The sequence below is a fragment of the Lontra canadensis genome, unplaced genomic scaffold (assembly GCF_010015895.1).
Source record: "Lontra canadensis isolate GAN:19392208 unplaced genomic scaffold, GSC_riverotter_1.0 scaffold3, whole genome shotgun sequence".
In the NCBI taxonomy this organism is placed as follows: Eukaryota; Metazoa; Chordata; class Mammalia; order Carnivora; family Mustelidae; genus Lontra; species Lontra canadensis.
The window spans coordinates 41,783,293-41,804,171 of NW_022630997.1; the positions used below are offsets into that span (position 1 = coordinate 41,783,293).

At 37.9% G+C, this 20,879-nt stretch overlaps 1 protein-coding gene across 2 annotated transcripts; it reads left to right on the plus strand.

Moving 5' to 3' along the window:
* The first annotated feature begins 62 nt into the window (after window positions 1-62).
* Window positions 63-20,524, plus strand: AP3M1 (adaptor related protein complex 3 subunit mu 1). Of its 2 annotated transcripts, none has more exons than XM_032839719.1 (9): window positions 63-162; window positions 9,815-10,090; window positions 10,753-10,924; window positions 13,706-13,843; window positions 15,002-15,087; window positions 16,081-16,214; window positions 17,253-17,460; window positions 18,922-19,066; window positions 19,546-20,524. In XM_032839719.1, exons 2-9 carry the CDS (start codon window positions 9,818-9,820, stop codon window positions 19,644-19,646), a joined length of 1,257 nt encoding a protein of 418 aa, XP_032695610.1. In that variant the 5' UTR covers window positions 63-162; window positions 9,815-9,817; the 3' UTR covers window positions 19,647-20,524. The 2 variants fall into 2 exon arrangements, with proteins under 2 accessions (XP_032695610.1, XP_032695620.1); XM_032839729.1 differs by lacking the exon at window positions 63-162 and adding an exon at window positions 890-908.
* Window positions 20,525-20,879: the final 355 nt, after the last annotated feature.

Consider the following 20,879-nt stretch of genomic DNA (forward strand, 5'->3'; position numbering starts at 1 on the left):
TTAATCTTTGCAGTACGGTAGCCCCAGTTGGTTTCTTTGAAGCTGTTAGACAGGCAATCTATTGGGCAACCCAGCTGCGGGGTCCTCGCGGCCTTCTCAGCTGCCTCCGCCGGGGTCCGGAGTGGACCTGGCGCCGAATCAGTGGCTGGCCCAGGTGTCGGGGTGAGTGTGGGGGGAGCGGGGAGACTGCGGACAGGGAACAGCTCGAAAACTGGGGAGCAGGCTGAATTGCTGGGGCTGTGGACTCTAGTCTGAGCTGCGGGAGAGTCTCCGATGCTGACCGCGCCTCTCTCTCGGCCTTCCGGGCTTTCTTGCCTGCAGGACCGGAAGGGAGAGGTGCACCTGCAGCCTGGCCGTCTCCGGTCCCAGGCCCAAGAGGTTCAGATTTATTGGGGTCCCGCTCCGTGCTTCGGCGCGGGAAAAAAGATCTTGTCACCTACGGTGAGCTGGAGTTCCAACAATTTGGACGTCAGCTCCAGGCTTCTGATTTGGAAGACAAAACCCCTGACTAACCTGAACAGATGTCCTGTCAGAGGGTGGCCCCTGAATGAGCTTGGGGTAGGAAATACCGTGAGGAGGATGTTGCAGTTCTTCAGGAAAGGTGACAGGAATCTAAACGGAGTATGGAAAAGTAATGAGCTCTGTGGCCGGTTGGATTTGTTGGATTTGGATTGTGCCCGAAGTTGAAGTTTATAGCCTATATGATTAAGAAGGTGGTGCCATTAAAATTAGGAGACCTTACATGAGGAGGGAATTTTGTGGAACTTGGGATATATCCAGTTTGAAACTGTGGCTTAGGTGTGGATGGTAGAAAGATTAAAAGGGGGGTCAGGGGGGAAGGCTGGGAAGTAAGCCGAAAAGAAACTTTCAAGGTGAGAACCAAATCAGGTGATATTTCACGTAATAAGGTAAGAAGTATTTGTTTTGGTTTGGTTTGGGGAAAGTTATCAATGACATGAAATGCTACAAGGGCCAAAGGAGCAAGTTGAAGTCTGAGGCTAGGAAGCTGGATTTGAGAATTAGGAAGTCGTTAGGCTATTAGGCTTTAATACAGTTAGTAACTGGTAGGAGAAACTGCAAGTGTAAACTAATCCTTCATCATTTGGAGCAGGAAGCAAAAGATTATTGAGGATGTCAAGTCCCTAAGAGGATTGGGGTTTGTTTTAAAGAATGCAAGGCACATTGTGTTTTGGGGCAGAAAGCAAGTAACCAATGTGTAAGAGTAAAGATTCAAGGAAGGGAGATAAGACACAAGAAGAGAGAGAATGGAGTCGGGTCAAAATTACAAATGGAAGGATTAGTTTGGGAGAGAAAGGAGGACACTTTCAAATGAGACCATAGGAAAAGCTGGGGAATGAGGTGAGTGAGGAATTACCTGAAATTTACATATCTTTGGTAGGAAAGCTCTCTTTGCAGTAAGGTTAGTTTTTCTTACTAAATCTTAGGATTTTTACAATATTTGTAAACATTCGCCATAATATGCTATTGGAGTTCCCTGCAGAATAGATATTTTTTAAGCAGCCCAATAATATCTCAATGCATGAGTGGCAAGTGGCTTTTATAGAGAAGAGGAATTCTCTCTCCCTCTACAAATGATCTCACCTGTTACACAGAGAAATTAGAAGCAATCATCTTCCTACAACCAAATGTACAAACCTTCTTCCCTTTCATTTAAAGAGGAAATGTGTCCAGGGGTACCTGGGTGGCTCAGTCAGTTAAGTGGCTGCCTTCAGCTCCAGTCATCATCCCAGGGTCCTGGCATAGAGCCCCCCACCCCCGTTTCTTCCTCTCCCCACTCTTCTCCCTCTCCCCCGCTTGTGCTCTCTCACACTCCCTCCCTCTCAAATAAATAAAATCTAAAAAATAAAAAAGAAGAAAAGTGTCCCTTACTAAGGAAGGTATATCCTTTCATTTAGTCTCCCAGTACCATCCTTGTTTATCCTATCAGTATCTTCTTTTTTTTTTCAATTATTTCCTACATTATCCACCTTTCCCCTTCTACTCACACCTTTCCTTCAGCAATTAGAAATATTCTTCCTTAACTGCGTGAAATACTCCCATTTATTTTCATGTCTTTTCATGCTCTTCACAGCTAGAGTTCTTGAACATATCATCTACTCTCCTTATCTCTGATTTTCCCACTTTTTGTTATTTATTTCTTAGCCCATTTCAGCCTGTGTTGTTCCTGCATTCCACTGAACTATCACTAAAAGTACCTTTGCTAAGATCACCAATATCCTCTATGTGTTAAATCATAGATTCTCAATAGGGACAAAAATTGCTTTGTGAGGTGCAAAAATGAAAAAAATCATAACCTTTATATATAAAACAGTATATATATAGTGCATAAGGAGATATACAGATAAATATTATGTAATATTTAAAATTTTATGGGGGAGGATGTGATTGAAGGGGAGTCTGAAAAAGCCCTCAGCAGGTAATTTAAAAAACAAAACAAAAAACAGACATTTTCGGTTCTTTTTTTTTTTTTCTTTTTTTGTTCAATTCTTCTTGTAGCTTGACCTCTTTGTGCCATTTAAAATGTTTAGTATTGGGCGCCTGGGTGGCTCGGCTGGTTAGGCAACAGCCTTCTGCTCGGGTCATGATCTCAGAGTCCCGGGATCGAGTCCCGCATCGGGCTCCCTGCTCAGCGGAGAGTCTGCTTCTCCCTCTGACCCTCCCCTCTCATGCTCTCTCTCTCACTCTCTCTCTCTCAAATAAATAAATAAAATCTTTTAAAAATAAAATAAATAAATAAATAAAATAAAATGTTTAGTATTCCATTCTTCTGGAAACACATTAACACTCTCTCTCTCTCAAATAAATAAATAAAATCTTTAAAAAAATAAATAAATAAATAAATAAAATAAAATGTTTAGTATTCCATTCTTCTGGAAACACATTAACACACGTTGGTTACTAAAAATCGTTACCCCCCACCCTTTTTTATTGCTCTTCGGCCCACATGTTCTCAGCTTTTTTTTTAAGGCCTACTTCCTTAACCCACTTGCTATTCGGGTGTTGGAGTTCTTTCCATAGCTGTCTTCTTAGTATGTACATTCTCTCTTTGTAGTTTTTTTTCTCCTTGTAGCTATAATTCCCATTAATAAAAAGTCATGTTTATTCCTAAGTGTGTCTCCAACTCAGCTTCTCTTTGTAGCACTAGACCTACATATCTAATAGTCTTTTGAATATATCCATTTGGGTCAGATATATCCAGAATTGGGTCAATATACAGGACCAGGGCTAAGTGCTTCATTTTTCCTCTCATCTCCAGCCCCCAAATCCACCTAATCTGCTCAAGCCTAAACAGTTCTCTTATCTTTTTATTTTATTCATCCCTACTGTCAATACTGTAGTCCAGGCCATTACCATAATTTATCTCTGAACTGGTGTCCTGTTATTCAATTTCCACAGTATAATTTCTCTTAAAACTGTAAATCGGATTTCATGAGTTCCCTGCTTAAAACCATGAAAAACTGCACTGAGAATTAAGTCAACCAATCTCCGTTTATCTCCTTCCCAGGCTCATCTCGCCACTTCCCTTCACCTCCTAAAATTGCTAAATTTATACTGGATTTCTTTACTTGTGTTCTCTGTCACCTCAAAGATTTGTGGAATTTTGAAGGACACTGTATTTCCCCCATCATAATAGGAATTGCTTCTTACTGTATTAAGTTGTTTGCCTTCTTTGGTGAACTTTAAACTGTCTGAGTTCAGAGACTTTGTTCACCTTTCTATCCCCATTACTTACCATATATAAAACATAAAACTACTTGTTGAATGAATAAATGGTCAAAATACTGTCTGAGAATCAGAGAAGCTAGATTCTTCACTGGTCTCATTCTCTTACCTTGCCCATAGGCCCTTCCTTCTATGCCTCTGTTCTGTTTTATGTAAAAGGAATACATTTTCTTTTTGAGACATTATTCCAAGGACATTTTGATTAGCAGTCTTCCTCGACTTATGCTGAGGTTATGTCCTGAAAATACTGTAAGTCAAAGATGCATTTAATATACCTAGACCTGAGCCTCATAGCTTAGCCTAGCCTACCTTAAATTGTGCTCAGGACACTTAACATTAGCCCACAGTTCAGCAAAATTACATAACACAAAGTTTATTTTATAGTTAAGTGTTGAATATCATGTGTAATTTGTTGAAAACTGAAGTGAAGAACAGAATGGTTCCAAGTGTATTTGTTGTTTTACTCTGGTGATCAGGTCGCTGACTGGGAGTTGCGTCTGGCCGCCTCTGCCCAGCATCTCAAGAGAGTATTATGTCGTTCTCCCAGAAAAATCAAAATTCGAAATTGAATGTGTGGATTCTAATGGATGCATATCACTTTTGCACAATTATAAAGTAGAAAAGTCTTAAGTTGTAAGTCAGGGACCATTTGTACTATAATTGCATTGTTTATGAATCATCAGGTTGACCGTTCAACATCAGGTAGGGAGGATTTATGAAATATTTAAGATGCAAAGTTCCGATGGAACTTTCTCACATAGCTTTAACATAAGCTGGTAGCGTTCTGTTTTCTGATTCAGAAGTCACTAAAAACAAAAAGATGGTTGTGGTTGCAGTGAGTGTGCAGCTTTCCCGGAAAGTTTATTAGAATGATGAAAGGAGTAACTGCAGCTATTAAAAGGATAAGCAACTAAAGAAACAGGCTAATTTACACTGCCACATGTCACATTTATTTGATTGTTATATGCATTAGGCTCTTGATCATAAAGGAATAGAAGAAACAAGCTCTCTTTTCTCACAATAGAAGGGTAAGGTGGGTTTTAAAGCTAAGCACTGTTGAGAGCTACAAGTGTTATGCTTTCATCTGAGCCCTAAGGAAGCAAATCCAGATGGCGGGTTTAACTTGCTGTATTCTTCAGAGATTAGAACTATTGCCAACAAAAACAACTTTGGTGCAAACTTTCTGGAAAGAATTTTTCACCAGTTTAAGAGGATGAATAGGAACCTGGCCTCCAAAATAAAGGAATCGTGAAGTCACTTGCTGCAAGAACTTGCTGCAAGAACAAGCAGCTCTTCTAGGGAATACTGTGGCAGCAAAGTTCCACAGATCCATACGAACTATACCTTCTATAGGATGAGTAACTAAGTAATAAGATATAAGATATAAGATAACTTAAGTCAGCTCTTTTAAATATAATGTCTGCTCTAAATAATTTATTAGAACACATTTTGGCTTCTAACTACATTAAGAAGCCCATCCTTCAGCTCTTCTTAAATTATAAACTCAAAGAGCATATTTGTTGCTCAGTCCTGTATGGTAACCACCAGCTACATGTAGTTACATACATTTAAATTAGTGAAAATGAAAACTTTTCAGTACATCCATTGCATTAGCCATGTGTCAGTGTTCAGGGGCCACCTATGACTAGTGGATACTATATTGGACAGAGAAGATACAAGACATATCCATCATTGCAGGAAATTCTGTTGCACAGTGCAGCATTAGAGTATGTTCCTAATAATTATGTATGTACTTATAATTAGTCTCCAGGAGCCCAAGATTCACCCAGACCTGGGTTTGAACCCTAGCTCTTATACTTATTGTTTGATCTGATTTAACATTTCTAAGACTTCATGATCTTATCTGTAAAACGGGGGGTAAGCACAATATTTATAACATTGAGTCGTGAAGATTCAGTGAGATAATGTAGGGAAGTGCCTAGCATAGTGCCTGGCCCACAGTAAGTACTCAGTACCTTTTAGATATTATTAATTTATTTATTCTTAATGAATAAAAAACTTGGAATAGAGCTAAAAATTTAGTTTTGTAAAGAATACCATATTCCATAGCTGGCTCACTTGAAGTGCTCAAATCTGAGTCTCTGAGTAGGTTACAGTGTTCTCCTTTCAGCTATACCTCATATTTTAGATGAAGATTTTATTTTAAGAAAATGTGTCATAATGTAAATTTAGTTGCAGATCTTATCATTGGATATTCCTGTTTCTTTTTTTTTAAAGTATATCAACAGAGGTTATAGTTAAAGTCAGTAGCTTCTATACACAAGTCTGTATTCTAGTGACACTACTTAACACTCAAATAGAAATATAAGGCTGACACAAAGCAAATCTGTTAAAGCATCTGACTAGATAAAGAAGAAAAATTTAACAAGTTTCAATATTAATCTAGAAAAATTTAGTAGGTCCAAAGCCTAAGGGCTTATTGCTGCCAACGCACAGTGATTGCTTGGCTCAATAGAGATGGCTTTGAACAAAGAAACATTGTTTGTTTCTAATGAACAAGAATGTAAAAATGTTAACAGCATTCATAGTTATTAATACAGTAATTACTAAAACACATCTTAGTAATTAGTAATTACTTAGTAATTAGTAATTTATGTAAAAACTTCTGAACATGTGCCAAACAGGAAGGGGAAATCATCACCAGATAGTCCTTAAATGTCAGCTGCTTTCATAAAATAAATGACTTGCTCTCAAAAGAACTGGTCAGGTTGGTGTCATTATTTTCTGAACTGAATGAATCCATTCTGTAAAGTCTTCCTTTCCTTTTTGGGATTTATCTTCATCAGAGAAGCTGTATGTATTCATTTTAAATGTTTTACAGTTGGACTATACTTACACAATACAAAATTTTGAATTACTGGACCACTAGGCTAAACACCTGGTAAGTGATGTTATCTACATAAAAGAAGGGAACACCTTAAGGTAATTAAATAGTTTTCTACTGTCCCCCATTTGCAAGGATAATAAAGTTTTTATTTGAAATATAGTTAACACTCAGAAAATTACATGTCAGAATGTAAAACCCAGTGAATTATCACAAAATGAATACAACTTGTAACTATCATCTTGATCAAGAAATAAAACATTACAAGCACCTTAGGAAATATCCCCCATGCCCCTCTTAGTCACTGTCCCCACTCTCCATAAAAGATAGCATTTGATTTCTCAAACTATAGATTAGTTTTGTCTGTTCTAGAATGTCATATAAATAGAATCATACTGTATGTATCATTTTGTATTTGGTTTTGTTTGTTCAATATTGCGTTCATAAGTTTCGTCCATATTTGCTTCATGTAGCAGTAGCTTGTTTTCATTGCTGTATAATAATTCATTTTCATAGTACACTATAGTTTATTTTTCTATTGTACTATTAATAAATATCTGAGTTCCAGGTTTTCGCTATAACAGTATATTTTTATACATGTTTTTGGTGCACAATTGTACACATTTATGTTTAATCCACCTGGAAGTAGATTCATGTATCACAGTTATTAAGGATGTTTTTAAGTGAAATATAATTCACATGCTATGGAACTCATCATTTTAAAGCATACCGTTTAGTAGTTTTTAGTATATTCACAAAGTTGCACAATCATTATCTCTAATTCCAGATGTTTATCACCTTAAAAAAAAATGGCAAACCCATAACCACTAACTCCGCATTCTTCCCTCCCACCCAACCCCTGGCAACTACTAACCTAATTTCTGTCTCTGTAGATTTGCTTATTCTGGACATTTTATAAAATGAAATCATACAGTATGTGACCTTTTGTGTCTGGCTTCTTTTACCAAGCATAATGTTTTCATGGTTCATTCCTTTTTATGGCTGAATAATCTTCCATTGTTAGAAAATTATTTATCCATTCATCAGTTGATAGACATTTGAGTTGTCTCCACTTTTTGACTATTCTGAGTAATGCTGCTAGGAAAGTTTATATACAAGTTTTTGTATGGACATGCATTTCCAGTTCTCTTAGTTTTATACCTAGTAGTAGAATTACTGAGTAATTTGGTAACTCTTACCTTTAACTTTTTGAAGAACTCACTGTTTTCCACAGCGTCTGTACCATTTTACTTTTCTGTCAACAAAGTATAAGGGTTCTAGCTTCTCCACATTCTTGTCAATACTTGTTATTGTCTGCATCTTAATTATATCTAGCCTAATGGATATGAAATGTTACCCCCATTGAGATTTTGATTTACATTTGAAAAGATGTTGAGCACCTTTCCTTGTGCTTATTGATCATTTGTGTGTATATCTTCTTTGGAATAATGTTTTGAAATTCTTTGCCCATTTTTTGTATTGTGTTGTCCTTTTATTAAGTGTTCTCTTTATATTCTGGATAGTAGTCCCTTATAAAATATGTGTTTGCAATTATTCTCTCATTCTGTGGGAGTCTTTTTATTTTCTTGATAATGCCCTTCAGAATACAAAAGTTTTAAATTCTGATACAAGTCCAGGTTATCTGTTTCTTCTTTTGTTGCTTGTGCTTTTGGTGTCATCTTAAAAAATTATCTAATCCAAAGCCATAAGAACTTAATAGATACCTTTTTTCTAAGAGTTTTTAATAGTTTCAGCTCCTATATTTAGGTCTTGATACATCTTGAGTTAATTTTTGTATATGACATAAGTAGAGGTCCACATTCGTTCTTTAGCATGTGGGAATCTAGTTGTCCCAGCACCATTTGCTAAAAGACTATTCTCTCTCCCACTGAATGGTCTTGGTAATTTTATCAAAAATCAATGACCATATATGTATAAATGTTAATTTCAGAATTCTCCATTCTATTCCATTGATCTGTATGACTGTTCTGCCAGTATCACATAGTACATTTGTAGTAGCAGGTTTTGAAATCTGGAAGTATAAGTCCTCCAGATTTTTTTTCAAGATTGGTGTGGCTATCCTTGGTCTCTTTCATTTCCATATGAATTTTAGGACCATCCTGTTAGTTTCCACAAAAAAAAAAAAAAAGGGGGGGGGCAGCTGGCATTATAGTAGGGATTACATTGACTCTTAAGCCAATTTGGAGGATATTGCTATCTTAACAATATTAAGTTTTCTAATCCATGAATGTGAAATGTCTTCCCATGTTTTAGATATTTTTAATTTCTAATTTCTTTCAGTGATGTTCTGTACTACTCAATGTATACTAATAATGCTCTGTACTGTTCTATATTAATGATGCTCTAATACTATTCAATGTACTTGCTCTTGTGTTACATTTAGTCCTAAATATTTTGATCTTCTTGATGCTCTTGTAATTGGAATTGTTTTCTCAATTTCATTTTCAGATTATTTATTGCTAATGTGTAGAAATACCATTGGTTTTTAAAAGTATTAATCTTGTATCCTGCAACCTTACTGAATCTGTTTATTAGCTATGATTTTGTGCATGTGAGTGTGTGTGAGTGTGTGTGTGTGTGTGTGTGTTCCTTAGGACTTTACATAGACGAAGATTTTAACATCTGCAAATTGGGGTAGTTTTATTTCTTCCTTTCCATTTTGGAAGCTTTTTGTTTCATTTTCTTGCCTGATTGCCCTGGCTAGAATCTCTAGTACTATACTGAATAAAAATGATGAGCGTGAACACCATTGTTTATTCTTGATAATAAGGGGAAAGCTTTTAATCTGTAGTCATTAAATATGATGTTAGTTATGGGATTTTCACAGATGCTCTGTTCTCTTGAGGTTAGGATATTTCTTTTTCTAGTTTGTTTTTCTTGTAAACAGGTGCTAGATTTTATCAAATGATTTTCCTGCATGTTTTGAAATCATTTTTTTTTGTCTTTTGTGTAGATTGTATGTTCTATTGATTGATTTTCATATGTTGAACCAATCTTCCATTCTTGGAATAAATCCCATTGGTGTATAATCTTTATATGGTGCTGGATTCAGTTTGTTAGTATTTTGTCAAGGATTTTTACAGTTATTCTTAAGTGATATATATTGGTCTGTAGTTTCTTCTGACGCCTTTCTCTGGTTTTGGTGTCAGAATAATACAAGGATACTTTTTGATGTACACTAAATTTAAACTTTTTTCCCCCCAGAAAATGATCCACAGTCTATTTCTCATAAACTGTTCCGGTGACATATTTCTGGAGAAGCACTGGAAGAGTGTTGTGAGCCAGTCTGTCTGTGATTATTTCTTTGAAGCTCAAGAGAAAGCTGCTGATGTTGAAAATGTACCACCTGTCATTTCAACACCTCATCACTACCTCATCAGTATATACAGGGACAAACTCTTCTTTGTGTCTGTCATACAGACTGAAGTGCCCCCTCTCTTTGTAATTGAGTTCCTACATCGAGTTGCCGACACTTTTCAGGTTGGTTATTCATCAACTCTTTTGAACTTAAATTACTCAAGTTAGTTGGGGGTGGGACACCTAATCATATTCTTTAATAATCCAGCTTTTGATGTGTCTTCTGTCTCTCTCTTCTTTTCAACTAAGCATAAATTCATGAACCCTTTTTTTGTAGGGTACACAGCAGTGCACATGGCTACTCCATTCACTGTTTCAGTAGAACCCAGTAATCTCATGGTCATGGAAACCATATTTATATGTATTACAGATTAAGTCATCAGGAAACTGTAAAGCCCTCTACATACAGTTCCTTGAATGGTCCCAGGATTTTTATTGGTTATGTAATCTTCTAATATTTACATTTTATTATCTTGCTAAGTGTACCAAATAATTGAAAACATACCTGTGTTTTGGGGGGTATCTAATCAGGCAAATTAAGTTTATAGTTCACATCCTAGTTTAATGTTTCAAAGTCCTCTCTGGATTATTATGTAATAGGAATTCAGTCTAAAAATATTGAGAAAATATTGAGGACTAGAACTATAGAGTTTTTTTCACTCTGGCATATTTTCAACATCTTAATCAGTGAATTATGCCTCTGTAAGTTTATCCTTCTGAACAGAGTGTTTAGAAAGCCTTTCTTCATGTGTTCCATTGTGCAATATTATGTACATTTTGTTAAGGACTACTTTGGTGAGTGTTCGGAAGCTGCAATTAAGGATAATGTGGTCATTGTATATGAGCTCTTGGAAGAAATGTTAGACAATGGATTTCCACTGGCTACTGAGTCTAATATTTTGAAAGAACTGATTAAACCACCAACAATTCTCCGTTCTGTCGTCAACTCTATTACAGGTAAGGTGAAAACATGCTGCATTCGGAACTGAGCAATTAAAACTTTATAAACAACTCCTTGTTGCTTATGATCTTGCAGATACTAAGGTAGTCAAGTTTGGTCAGAGTTAAAGTTAGTGGTATTGTTAAAATGAATGTGTATTTCTTTTCATGAGTAAACGAGATCTTAAATGATAAAGAAAACTTGATTATTACTCTTTTATTAAAGACCACAAAAGCATTATTACCATTACTTAACACTAAATAATATGACTGAATAAATTTTCCCAGCTAATCCTAAGGAAGCCAATATAGTGAAGCTATAAAAGGGAAGCCTATATGTGAGGCTACTTAGAACATCTAGTCTATTTATAGACTGCCAATTTACTATTTAAATTAGTATTAGTTTATGTAATGTGATGAAGGTGTTAACTAACACTGTCCTCGGTAATCATTATAGTGTATAAGTGTATCATATCAACATGTTGTACACCTTAAACTTAACACCATGTTATATGTCAGTGGTCTCTCAATACAAGCTGGGAGAAAAATAAAAATTAATAAATAGCATTATAAAACTGGCTACCCAGTATAAAACTGTTGCTACCCCCCAAATTACTAGGAAATAGAAAATTTAAGACTCTCTACCACAGAGGACATATTATCTCCTCCAAGTCTTTGTTTTATACATGTAGAAGATTTATTAAGCCAAAAAGAGATAGGAAATTAATCTATTTGTGAGATTTCATGCATTGTGGGCCTTGTACTTGTGTTACAAATTTCTAATCTTTGTTTGCTTTTTGAGTATAGCTAGAAATTAGGTACGTCCAGATGACAGTATTTTTTGAGAGTATTGAAGACTTCTAGAGAAGGATTACTGTCAGATGTTACATGCCACACCAGCTACACTTTCTGCCATTTTAAACCCCTCTCCAAGTCTATTGACCTAAAAAATAGGGCAAGAGAGGCCTCTGAAAATGCGTTATTCATCTTCTCTATAAGGCTGAGCACTGGGAGAAATTCAAGGAAAGATGAGATGGAGTGTATGTGCCTAAAAGTTACACTCTGGATGGGAGACTGGGGAAAAAAATTAAAGTATGTAAATAATATAAGATTATAAAAGGCAATTCCATACTTTATGAACAATACAGTGCCACTGGAAAGTACACATAATATAGTACTAAGTGAAAAAAAAATTTACCAAAAACTCTACAAAACTATAAAAATTTCTCTTAATTACACATAAATATTCATACAGACAAAAAAATTCTAAGATGTTTTCAATAATGAAAACTAAGGAACTACATACTGTCTTTTTTTTTTTGCTTTATACTTTCTAATTTCTAAAATAAACATGTATTTCATAGTTACTAAAATATAGAATGAAAATATATAGGTTATTAAGGCAGTGCATGGAATTAAAGAGAATGGTTCGGTGAATGAATTGTGGTGCTTGGCCCAAGTGCAGGGCCCTAGAGAATCAGCAGAATTTAGGGAGAGCGGGAGGAATAAAAGCATTTTGTAGATGGAACTATATGAGAAAAAACACATACAAAATGAAAAACATTGAATTGTATGAATTCATTTAGCAGGAACAGAGCTGTTTTTTTAGCTGAGTAATGAGATCTAAAACTTAAGAGTTAAGTTGAGGAAGTTCTTGAATAGTAGGCTAAATATTTAGTTTTTATCATAAAGCCAGTGTGGAAACATTGTAAGTTTGAACAGGAAGGTGAAAGCAGTGCTTTTAGAAAATTCTGAGAAGCTAAAGGTTTGGAGAAACAAACACCATCATAATTAGACTGTAAAGTTATATATACAGTATGATTACAACTCTATTTTAAGGTGCAGTCGGGAAAAAAGCAAACTTATCAAAAGAGAAAAAAATAAATGCAACTTATTTATGAGGGAAATGTTTAAAGAAATATACCAAAATGTTAATGGTAGTTGTATTTTGGTAATGGGAAGCTAGATTCTTTTTAGCCTTTTCTGAACTTTCCATGTATTATTACTAAGCATGTACTACTTTTGAGTTGGAAATGTAAATTAACCAAAATGTTAAATATGTCACAGTTCAAGGTTATGTTTTGGACAACCAGACTTATTTTCAGACATATGTCAATTTACCAGTAAATTAGCCAGATATTAAACATTAGCCATATTGCAGCCATATGGGTGTGCTGACCTTAAAATGGGGAAAGGCCAGAGTGTGTTCTTCATCCAGTTACTCCACTGAGGCCTGCGTGGCAGCATGTCATGTAGAATTTAAGGGGAATACCAAAGGGCCTACTTAGCACTCTGTGTTCTCAGTGGAGACATTTGATCGGCAGGTTTTAAAACAACTAGCCTCTTTTCTTCATCAGTGGCAGCAGGACGAGATTTGTTGTTGAGCCACTGGAATTAGGTTAGGTTACTGTTAACACACAGGAAGCGAAAGATAAGTAAATGAATTTAACCTGGTTTGGCACATAGAGGACCACGTGGCCTATTTCTGTCTTCTCGAAATTTGATCATATTGGTATGGCTATATCTCCAAGAGTTCTGGAAACTATCCACTACTTCAATGAAGAAAAACCCAGACATTAAAGAAGCAGCTATAGTATTCTTTTTTTTTTTTTCCTGTTAATTGCTTTTCTTTTTTTATTTTTAAAGTAAACTATACACGCAATGTGGAGCTAAAACTCATGATCCACAGGTCACAGGTCGCACACTCTACCAACTGAGCCAGACAGGCACCTCTGTTAATAGCTTTCCGGATCACAATTTTATGCATTACCTTGGCTTTCTCTTTTTCCGGCTTTCTAGGCAGTAGTAATGTTGGGGACACACTCCCCACTGGGCAGCTGTCCAACATCCCATGGCGCCGGGCAGGGGTAAAGTACACAAACAATGAAGCCTATTTTGATGTCGTTGAAGAAATAGATGCAATTATAGATAAATCAGGTAATTGCATGCATGTGGTCTTATTTGGGAAAACAGTTGAGCTGACATACGCTGAATAGAAAATTGAAATCCCTTGGTAGTATGGTTTCAGCAGAAAGGCATTCATTTCCTAATGGCTTAAAAATCTGTTTATTTTGCCCAGAGGTTACATATAATTTTCATAACCACTAGCTGAGATCTGCCAAACCTTTGTAAATCAGATCTCATGCTGCCTCACTTTAAACTAGCTATTACCCTGTATGCCTCTCCCTCTTCCCATTTTTTCAGCATTTATTGTTTATCTGCCATGCACCATACTTTCGCTACCACTGTATATGCAGTATTTGAAATAAAGACCCCAGACAAAACAGCAGTACTGTATTAGAACCATAAAATTTTATTAAAAACATCTAGTCCAACCCTCACATTTTATACCTAAGGAAACTGAGGCTCAGAAGGGTTTAGTAATCTGCTTAAGGTCACATAGCTAGTTGGTGTATGAAAATGAGCTATCGTGAATTAATAGCCAGTATCTTTTCTTCAGTGGGTACCCTTTTCATTATAAAATTCCATCATAAAGAGTAATAGCTGTACTATTATGGAATAAGGGCTCCTATTTCTTAAAAGTTAACAGCTTAGTCCATTTCAATGAGAAATTTTCCTTATTTTTAAATTCCTCAAAAAATATTTTAACTTCAAACACTTTTTTTTTTCTAAGAGGGAAAGAGTTGGGGGAGAGGGCCAGAGGCAGATGGAGAGAGAGAGAATCTTAAGCACCCAGCATGGAGCCCAAAGCAGGGCTCGATCTCATGACCCTGAGATCATGACCTGAGCTGAAACCAAGAGTCAAAGACTTAACTGACTGAGCCACCCAGGCACCCCCAAAATATTTTAATTTCATATCCAGCAGTCTTACAAGGTTGACTCCACAAAGATAGAGGCAGTTTTGACATTCCTTAGAATTACCACAGTCCTACCAGAGTTAGATGTGGGCCGTGGTACTTAGTGAACAAGCTGTCATAACCAATGTAATGGATCCCCTATCCACTAACTTGTTAGTAGATGTGTAAGTTTCATTATGTCTGACACCCAGAAGGTGTCTCCATTACTTCAGATACAGTGATTTCTCTAATCAAGACTCAGAGTCCAGTGACGTTACCACTTTCTTTCTTTCTTCAGGATCTACAGTCTTTGCAGAAATTCAGGGGGTCATTGATGCTTGCATTAAGCTATCTGGAATGCCTGACCTTTCTCTTTCTTTCATGGTAAGTTTTGTTCTCCTGTCACGTAGCTCTTTGCATGCCTACTATATATGAAGTACTAAATGAAATGATAAATACTGAGAGATGTTTGTATCTTAGATTATAAGGATTATCTCAGAAATATTCTAAGATTGATTTATTGAGAGAGAGAGATAAAGAGCACACACTTGAGCGTGAGCAGAGGGAAGGGTCGAGGGGGAAAAAAAGAGAGAGTCTCAAGCAGACTCCATGCTGAGCCAAGAGCCTGACGTGGGGCTTGATCTCACAATCCTGAGATCATGACGTGAGCCAAAATCAAGAATCAACCACTCAACTGACTGAGCCACCCAGGCACCACCTATCTCAGAAATATTCTTAGCCAGCTTCCCAAGACAGTGGCTTAGGTAATGAGCATGGCCCTTATAGAAGGCTGAGGAGAGGTCTCCTAGGTGTGTTAGAAGAGGCTTAAATAGCTGGCTGGCCTTCACAAATCTGTAGTCTCACTTACTGAATTATTATTTGCTTTGCTGGTATGAAAGGTCATTGATCTTTTGCATTATTTTAGACTCAGCATGATACACTACTAAGAAAAAAGAATGGAGTTCTGATGCTAACTTGTCCTGTCCCACATATAAAATAACTGTGGGGCTCCTGGGTGGCTCAGTCAGTTAGGCAGCCAGCTCTTGATTCTGGCTCAGGTCATGATCTCAGGGTCCTGGGATCGAGCTTCACATCAGGCTACATGCTTGGTGGGGAGTGCGCTTGAGGATTTTCTCTCTCCCTCCCTCTCCCTCCCCCCTCACACACGCATTCTCTCTTTCTCTCAAATAAATCCTTAAAAAAATAGATATATTTGAAAGCCTTATGAAACCATTAAGTTTATGTTACTGTGGTCATAGTAACAAACTCTTAACATCACTGTTTTATCCTTAGGGAGTATTTAATTTCTCAAATATCTAAGTAGAGTTGCCATATTCCATGCATTCTGTGAATATTGCCGTCTTGTTTTCCTGGCAGAACCCACGGCTTCTAGATGATGTCAGCTTCCACCCCTGCATCCGGTTTAAGCGCTGGGAATCTGAAAGAGTTTTGTCCTTCATTCCTCCAGATGGAAATTTCCGGCTCATATCATATCGTGTCAGCTCACAAAAGTATGTTGATGCATCAGCTAGAAATCTGCTATCATGTATCTGTGTGATGGGTGACCTTACCTTTTTCATTCTGACAGTTGGATACTTGAATTCATCACTGCCCCCGTTAGCCATGGCTCACCAGGAAACCTAGGAAGAACTGGTGAAAATACGTATCTAAAATAATCAGTATACCTTAAATATGAGAATATAAATTAGTAGTAAAAGAGACTAGTAAAACATATACCTGAGAACAAGCAAGCATTTTTGACTTTGCATTAGCTATGCAAAACCTGGAACCCGTGTGGTCTGTAGACTTCAGAGCCGACAGAAGGAGCTCCAGCTCTCTAGGCTATCTCCCAACTAACTGGCTTCAGGTCACCCTTTTGTGTACTAAGGTTTAAATGAATTGGCATTATGGGTTGGAAATGGTTTGTCCCTTGAAAATATCAGAAGGTATTTGGGTAATATCAGATGGGACTCAAAAGCAGAGGAATTATTTCTTGACTCTAGCCACATAGGGACTATTTTATTTAGGATAATTTAAAATTATCTTTTCTGTGGGATCTTAATTTCTTCAAACGAGGGCTATTTGCCCTAGTTGTTTATACTATCTCTTTTTTTAAGATTTTTTATTTATTTGACAGAGACACAGCAAGAGAGGGAACACAAGCAGGGGGAGTGTGAGAGGGAGAAGCAGGCTTCCCGCTGAGCAGGGAGCCTAATGCAGGGCTCGATCCTAGGACCCTGGGATCATGACCTCAGCCGGAGGCAAACGCTTAACAACTGAGCCACCCAGGCACCCCTGTTTATATTGTCTTGATTCCTGTCTTAATGTGCATACTTATTGCTCATAAATTGTGTGATTCCTCGTGTGGTGGTACTCATACCCTCTGGTAAGTACCAGTGAATGCTGAGTCTCCAGTTCTAGGGGGTATATGGCCCTATAGTAGAGTCAGAGTTAGAGTAGGATACTCTGGACTGAGGTTTCCAGTTCCCTCAAGAGCTGTCTCACACCATTAATTATGTTTGTGGTCGTGTCTGTCTTTCTCATTTCAGTCTAGTGGCAATACCGGTGTATGTGAAACACAGCATCAGCTTTAAGGAGAACAGTTCTTGCGGTAGATTTGATATTACGATTGGACCAAAGCAGAATATGGGGAAAACTATTGAAGGAATCACGGTAACAGTTCACATGCCAAAAGTTGTGCTGAATATGAACCTGACGCCAACACAAGGCAGCTATACATTTGATCCAGTTACCAAGGTACAGCTCCCTCTAATCAAGAGTGAGCAAATGTTTCTGCAGTCTTTATTTTATGATGGCAGGGAGGGTGGAAGGAAGGGTTTAAAGTTCCTAACAAGACCTGGAGAGCATACTGTGCTGTGCTCTCACCCCTGGCTGCGGAGGGAATCCCGCATCTGCTGCTGAGATGAACCGAAAAGTAAGACTCCTTCTGTTATCCTTCAGAGTGTGCCTTTCCTCATCCACTGGTAATCTAGAGACATACTCGCTGAGGAAGATGTAAAAACCTTTATAGAAAGAGAAAAACAGTATCTGGATATAAGAAGTTAGTATTGTAGTCTCTTAATTGTTAAATTTTCTGTAGTAATTGATCATTACGAACTTTCGTTTTAATTTAAAAGAACTGTTCATACTCTTCCATAGGGGATGCTGGCTAGGAAAGCCTCTTCTCACCATATAAAATAAATGTGCCTCTAGCAACAGGTTTTCAGAGAAATTGTAAAAGATGGTTTCCTCTCAGCTTTCTGCTTGGGTAAAAAGTATGATTGTTTTCAACCGCAGAGACGTGGAACTGCCTGCTAAGTGAAAAGGCGTATTTTTTTTTTTTTTAAGATTTTATTTATTTGACAGAGAGATCACAAGCAGGCAGAGAGGCAGGCAGAGAGAGAGGAGGAAGCAGGCTCCCTGCTGAGCAGAGAGCCCGATGCGGGGCTCGATCCCAGGACCCTGAGATCATGACCTGAGCCAAAGGCAGCGGCTTAACCCACTGAGCCACCCAGGCGCCCCAAAAGGCGTATTTTTAAATAAAATCATTGAATGTTAAAGATTGTCTAATCCTGTCCTAAGGATTTGAAGAATCTCCCCAGAGATTACCCAGGGCTGAGAAATGAAGGCAAAGCTCCAGATCCCTGGCCCATCACCTTGGCTTCAACTGTAATAGTTGCACTTTCCTGACTCGTACTGAGCTTCCGCACTGAAGATTTTACTTGACCAAAGAAAGCTAAAAAGTTTAAAAAACACCAATTTCGGTTGCATTTTCTCATGTTACAGCAGAGTAAACTGAGGCCCAGAGACTTACAGTGAAGGTGGTATAGTAGAAAGAACATTTGAAATCAGATCAGGTTCAAATCCCAACCTTGCCTCTAAACTAGCTGTGTGACCTTGAGCAAGTCATTTGACCACTGAGCCTCGGTTTCTTTGTAAGAAGACGACAAAAGCTACATCACAGGCCTCTTAGAGATAACGTATGAATAGTACTAAGCGCAGTGCTATAACCAGAAGTAAGTAGATGCTCTACAAATGTTGGTTCTCTGCCCTTGCCATTCGGAGTCACAGAACTGACTTGTGATAAAATCCCATGAAGATCCAGGTCTCTTGTTTCCAAGACACTGTACTTCATTCTGTACAGAAGTTTATAGTGCCTTTGAACATTTGTGCTTAGTAAATGGTTCAGATTGTATTTGTTTTTTATGTCTTTTTAAGGTACTAACATGGGATGTGGGAAAAATTACTCCTCAGAAGCTCCCAAGTCTTAAAGGACTGGTAAATTTACAGTCTGGAGCACCCAAGCCAGAAGAGAATCCAAGTCTCAACATACAGTTCAAGATCCAGCAGCTTGCTATTTCTGGTAAGGACAAGTTTTGACTTGTGTTTAAGAGTGAACTGAGTTCTGCTGAGGTCAGCTCTCAGGAGCTTCAAAGGGTAGGAGCGTTCCCTCTTTAGAAAGAACAACAGCTTGTTTGCCTGCCACCCTGGGCTGTGGGGCCATCCTCTCAGGTACGATGATTTTGCAGAGCTCCTTATTTCACACAGCTTTCTTCCACCAGAACCTCCTCATCCAAGCACGAAGGAAGGAGTCATTCATACTCACAGGAAGGACTATCCTTCAAAGACCTTCCTGGCCCACATGGGAATCTAAACTAAAAACATCCCCCCACAGAGCTGTAACACATGAATAGTAGAAGGGAGATTGCTTCCAAATGGTAGAAGGGACACTGGGTTAATGTCAGATTTACTGGGTAGTGTTCATTGCTAAACAAGTAATTGTTGGTTGCTGTGGCCAGGAAAATAATTTGTTCCTTTCCTTACCTGTTCTTTTTGACACAGGCTTAAAAGTAAACCGCTTGGACATGTATGGGGAGAAATATAAGCCATTTAAAGGAGTCAAATATGTCACGAAAGCTGGAAAGTTCCAAGTGAGAACATGAGAAGAGGCCAAAATTCCTCAAGATCTCTTTGTTTTCCTAGTGTCATTATAGTTTATTACTGTTAGGTACCAAGTGGGTGGGAATCCATATTCTAGTCGAAGCATTCCTGTTGAGCTACACACAGCTAATGAAGTTGCTTAGTAATCAATGTGGGGTTCTGAAGAGGTTTAGGCTAAGGAAACTTTGAATGACTTAGCTAATTTTTTTATCTTTTCAGTTAGGAAGATTCTGGAGGTGATTGCCTCCGTGGCGGGGGGTGGGGGGGTGGCCTCAGCTGGAGGCTCCACATTGTAACAACAGTAAAGGCAGAAAGCTGCAGTGATAACCTCTCCCCTAAAACAAGTGAACTGATCTCAGCAGGAGCTGTCCGCATCTGTAATATGATGTATCACAAGTGCAGCCCAGCGTCACACCTGATCTTAGCCGTCCCAAATCAGCATCTGTCCCAACAGAGGAAGTTCCCCCCACCCCAAGAAGTTTACAAAAAACTGCCTCTTCAAGTGTTTGCCTTATTCAGCTTTTCACTTGTGCCATTAAGCAAGCACTGTAGCAAAAGCCACTTCCACTGGCCCAGGCAGGGAGCCCCATGGCTCCAAGCTCCATTCTCACTGTACTTGGTCTTGTATTTTTTATAAATAAGATTTTTACGTAAAGCTCAGATTTTGATTTACAGGGACCTTGCTGCAGGAAGTACCATCTCCGTTTTGTGCCACTAGTTCAGCCGTTAGATAGTATAGTCAATATCATTTGTATCAAAGGGGCGAATGCTTTATTAAGGCAATAAAAGGGAACACTACTTCTGCTTTTAGGAAGTTATTGTAAGCACAAACATTTGAAATTTGAAGCAAATTAAAGCATCAAAGCAAAACCGAAGTGAACTTTGCCACCTTCATGTTTTATAAAGCTTATCTACACCACTTAAACCATTGTTAGCCTAAAGGCCTCAAGCCCTCTTTCAGCAAAAGCAAGAAAATGGGCCTGCTTCACTGTCTTCACTTTCTTTTTACTCTTTTATCTTTTTTATTGTTGTTCTTAAGGTCTTGAATTTACCTGCGTCCCTTGTCTTAAGGGGGAGCTCTCTTTTCATAGTCTGTGCTTCCCAAGGCTACAGTGGCCAATAGGTTCCTTCCTGAAACTTGGCATACTTGTTGTTTGAACGTCTCCACTGTACTGACTTGGAAGTATATGATATTGAGGCAGTAACAAGATCCTCAGTAACACTGACAAAACCAT

What these genes read in the sequence shown, in the direction of transcription:
- AP3M1 (XM_032839719.1), top strand. Translation starts at nt 9,818, where the DNA reads ATGATCCACAGTCTATTTCTCATAAACTGTTCCGGTGACATATTTCTG. An exon ending in TGTCGTCAACTCTATTACAG is followed by an intron (nt 10,925 to 13,705) that starts GTAAGGTGAAAA and finishes CCGGCTTTCTAG; the next exon opens with GCAGTAGTAATGTTGGGGAC. An exon ending in CATTTGATCCAGTTACCAAG is followed by an intron (nt 17,461 to 18,921) that starts GTACAGCTCCCT and finishes TGTCTTTTTAAG; the next exon opens with GTACTAACATGGGATGTGGG.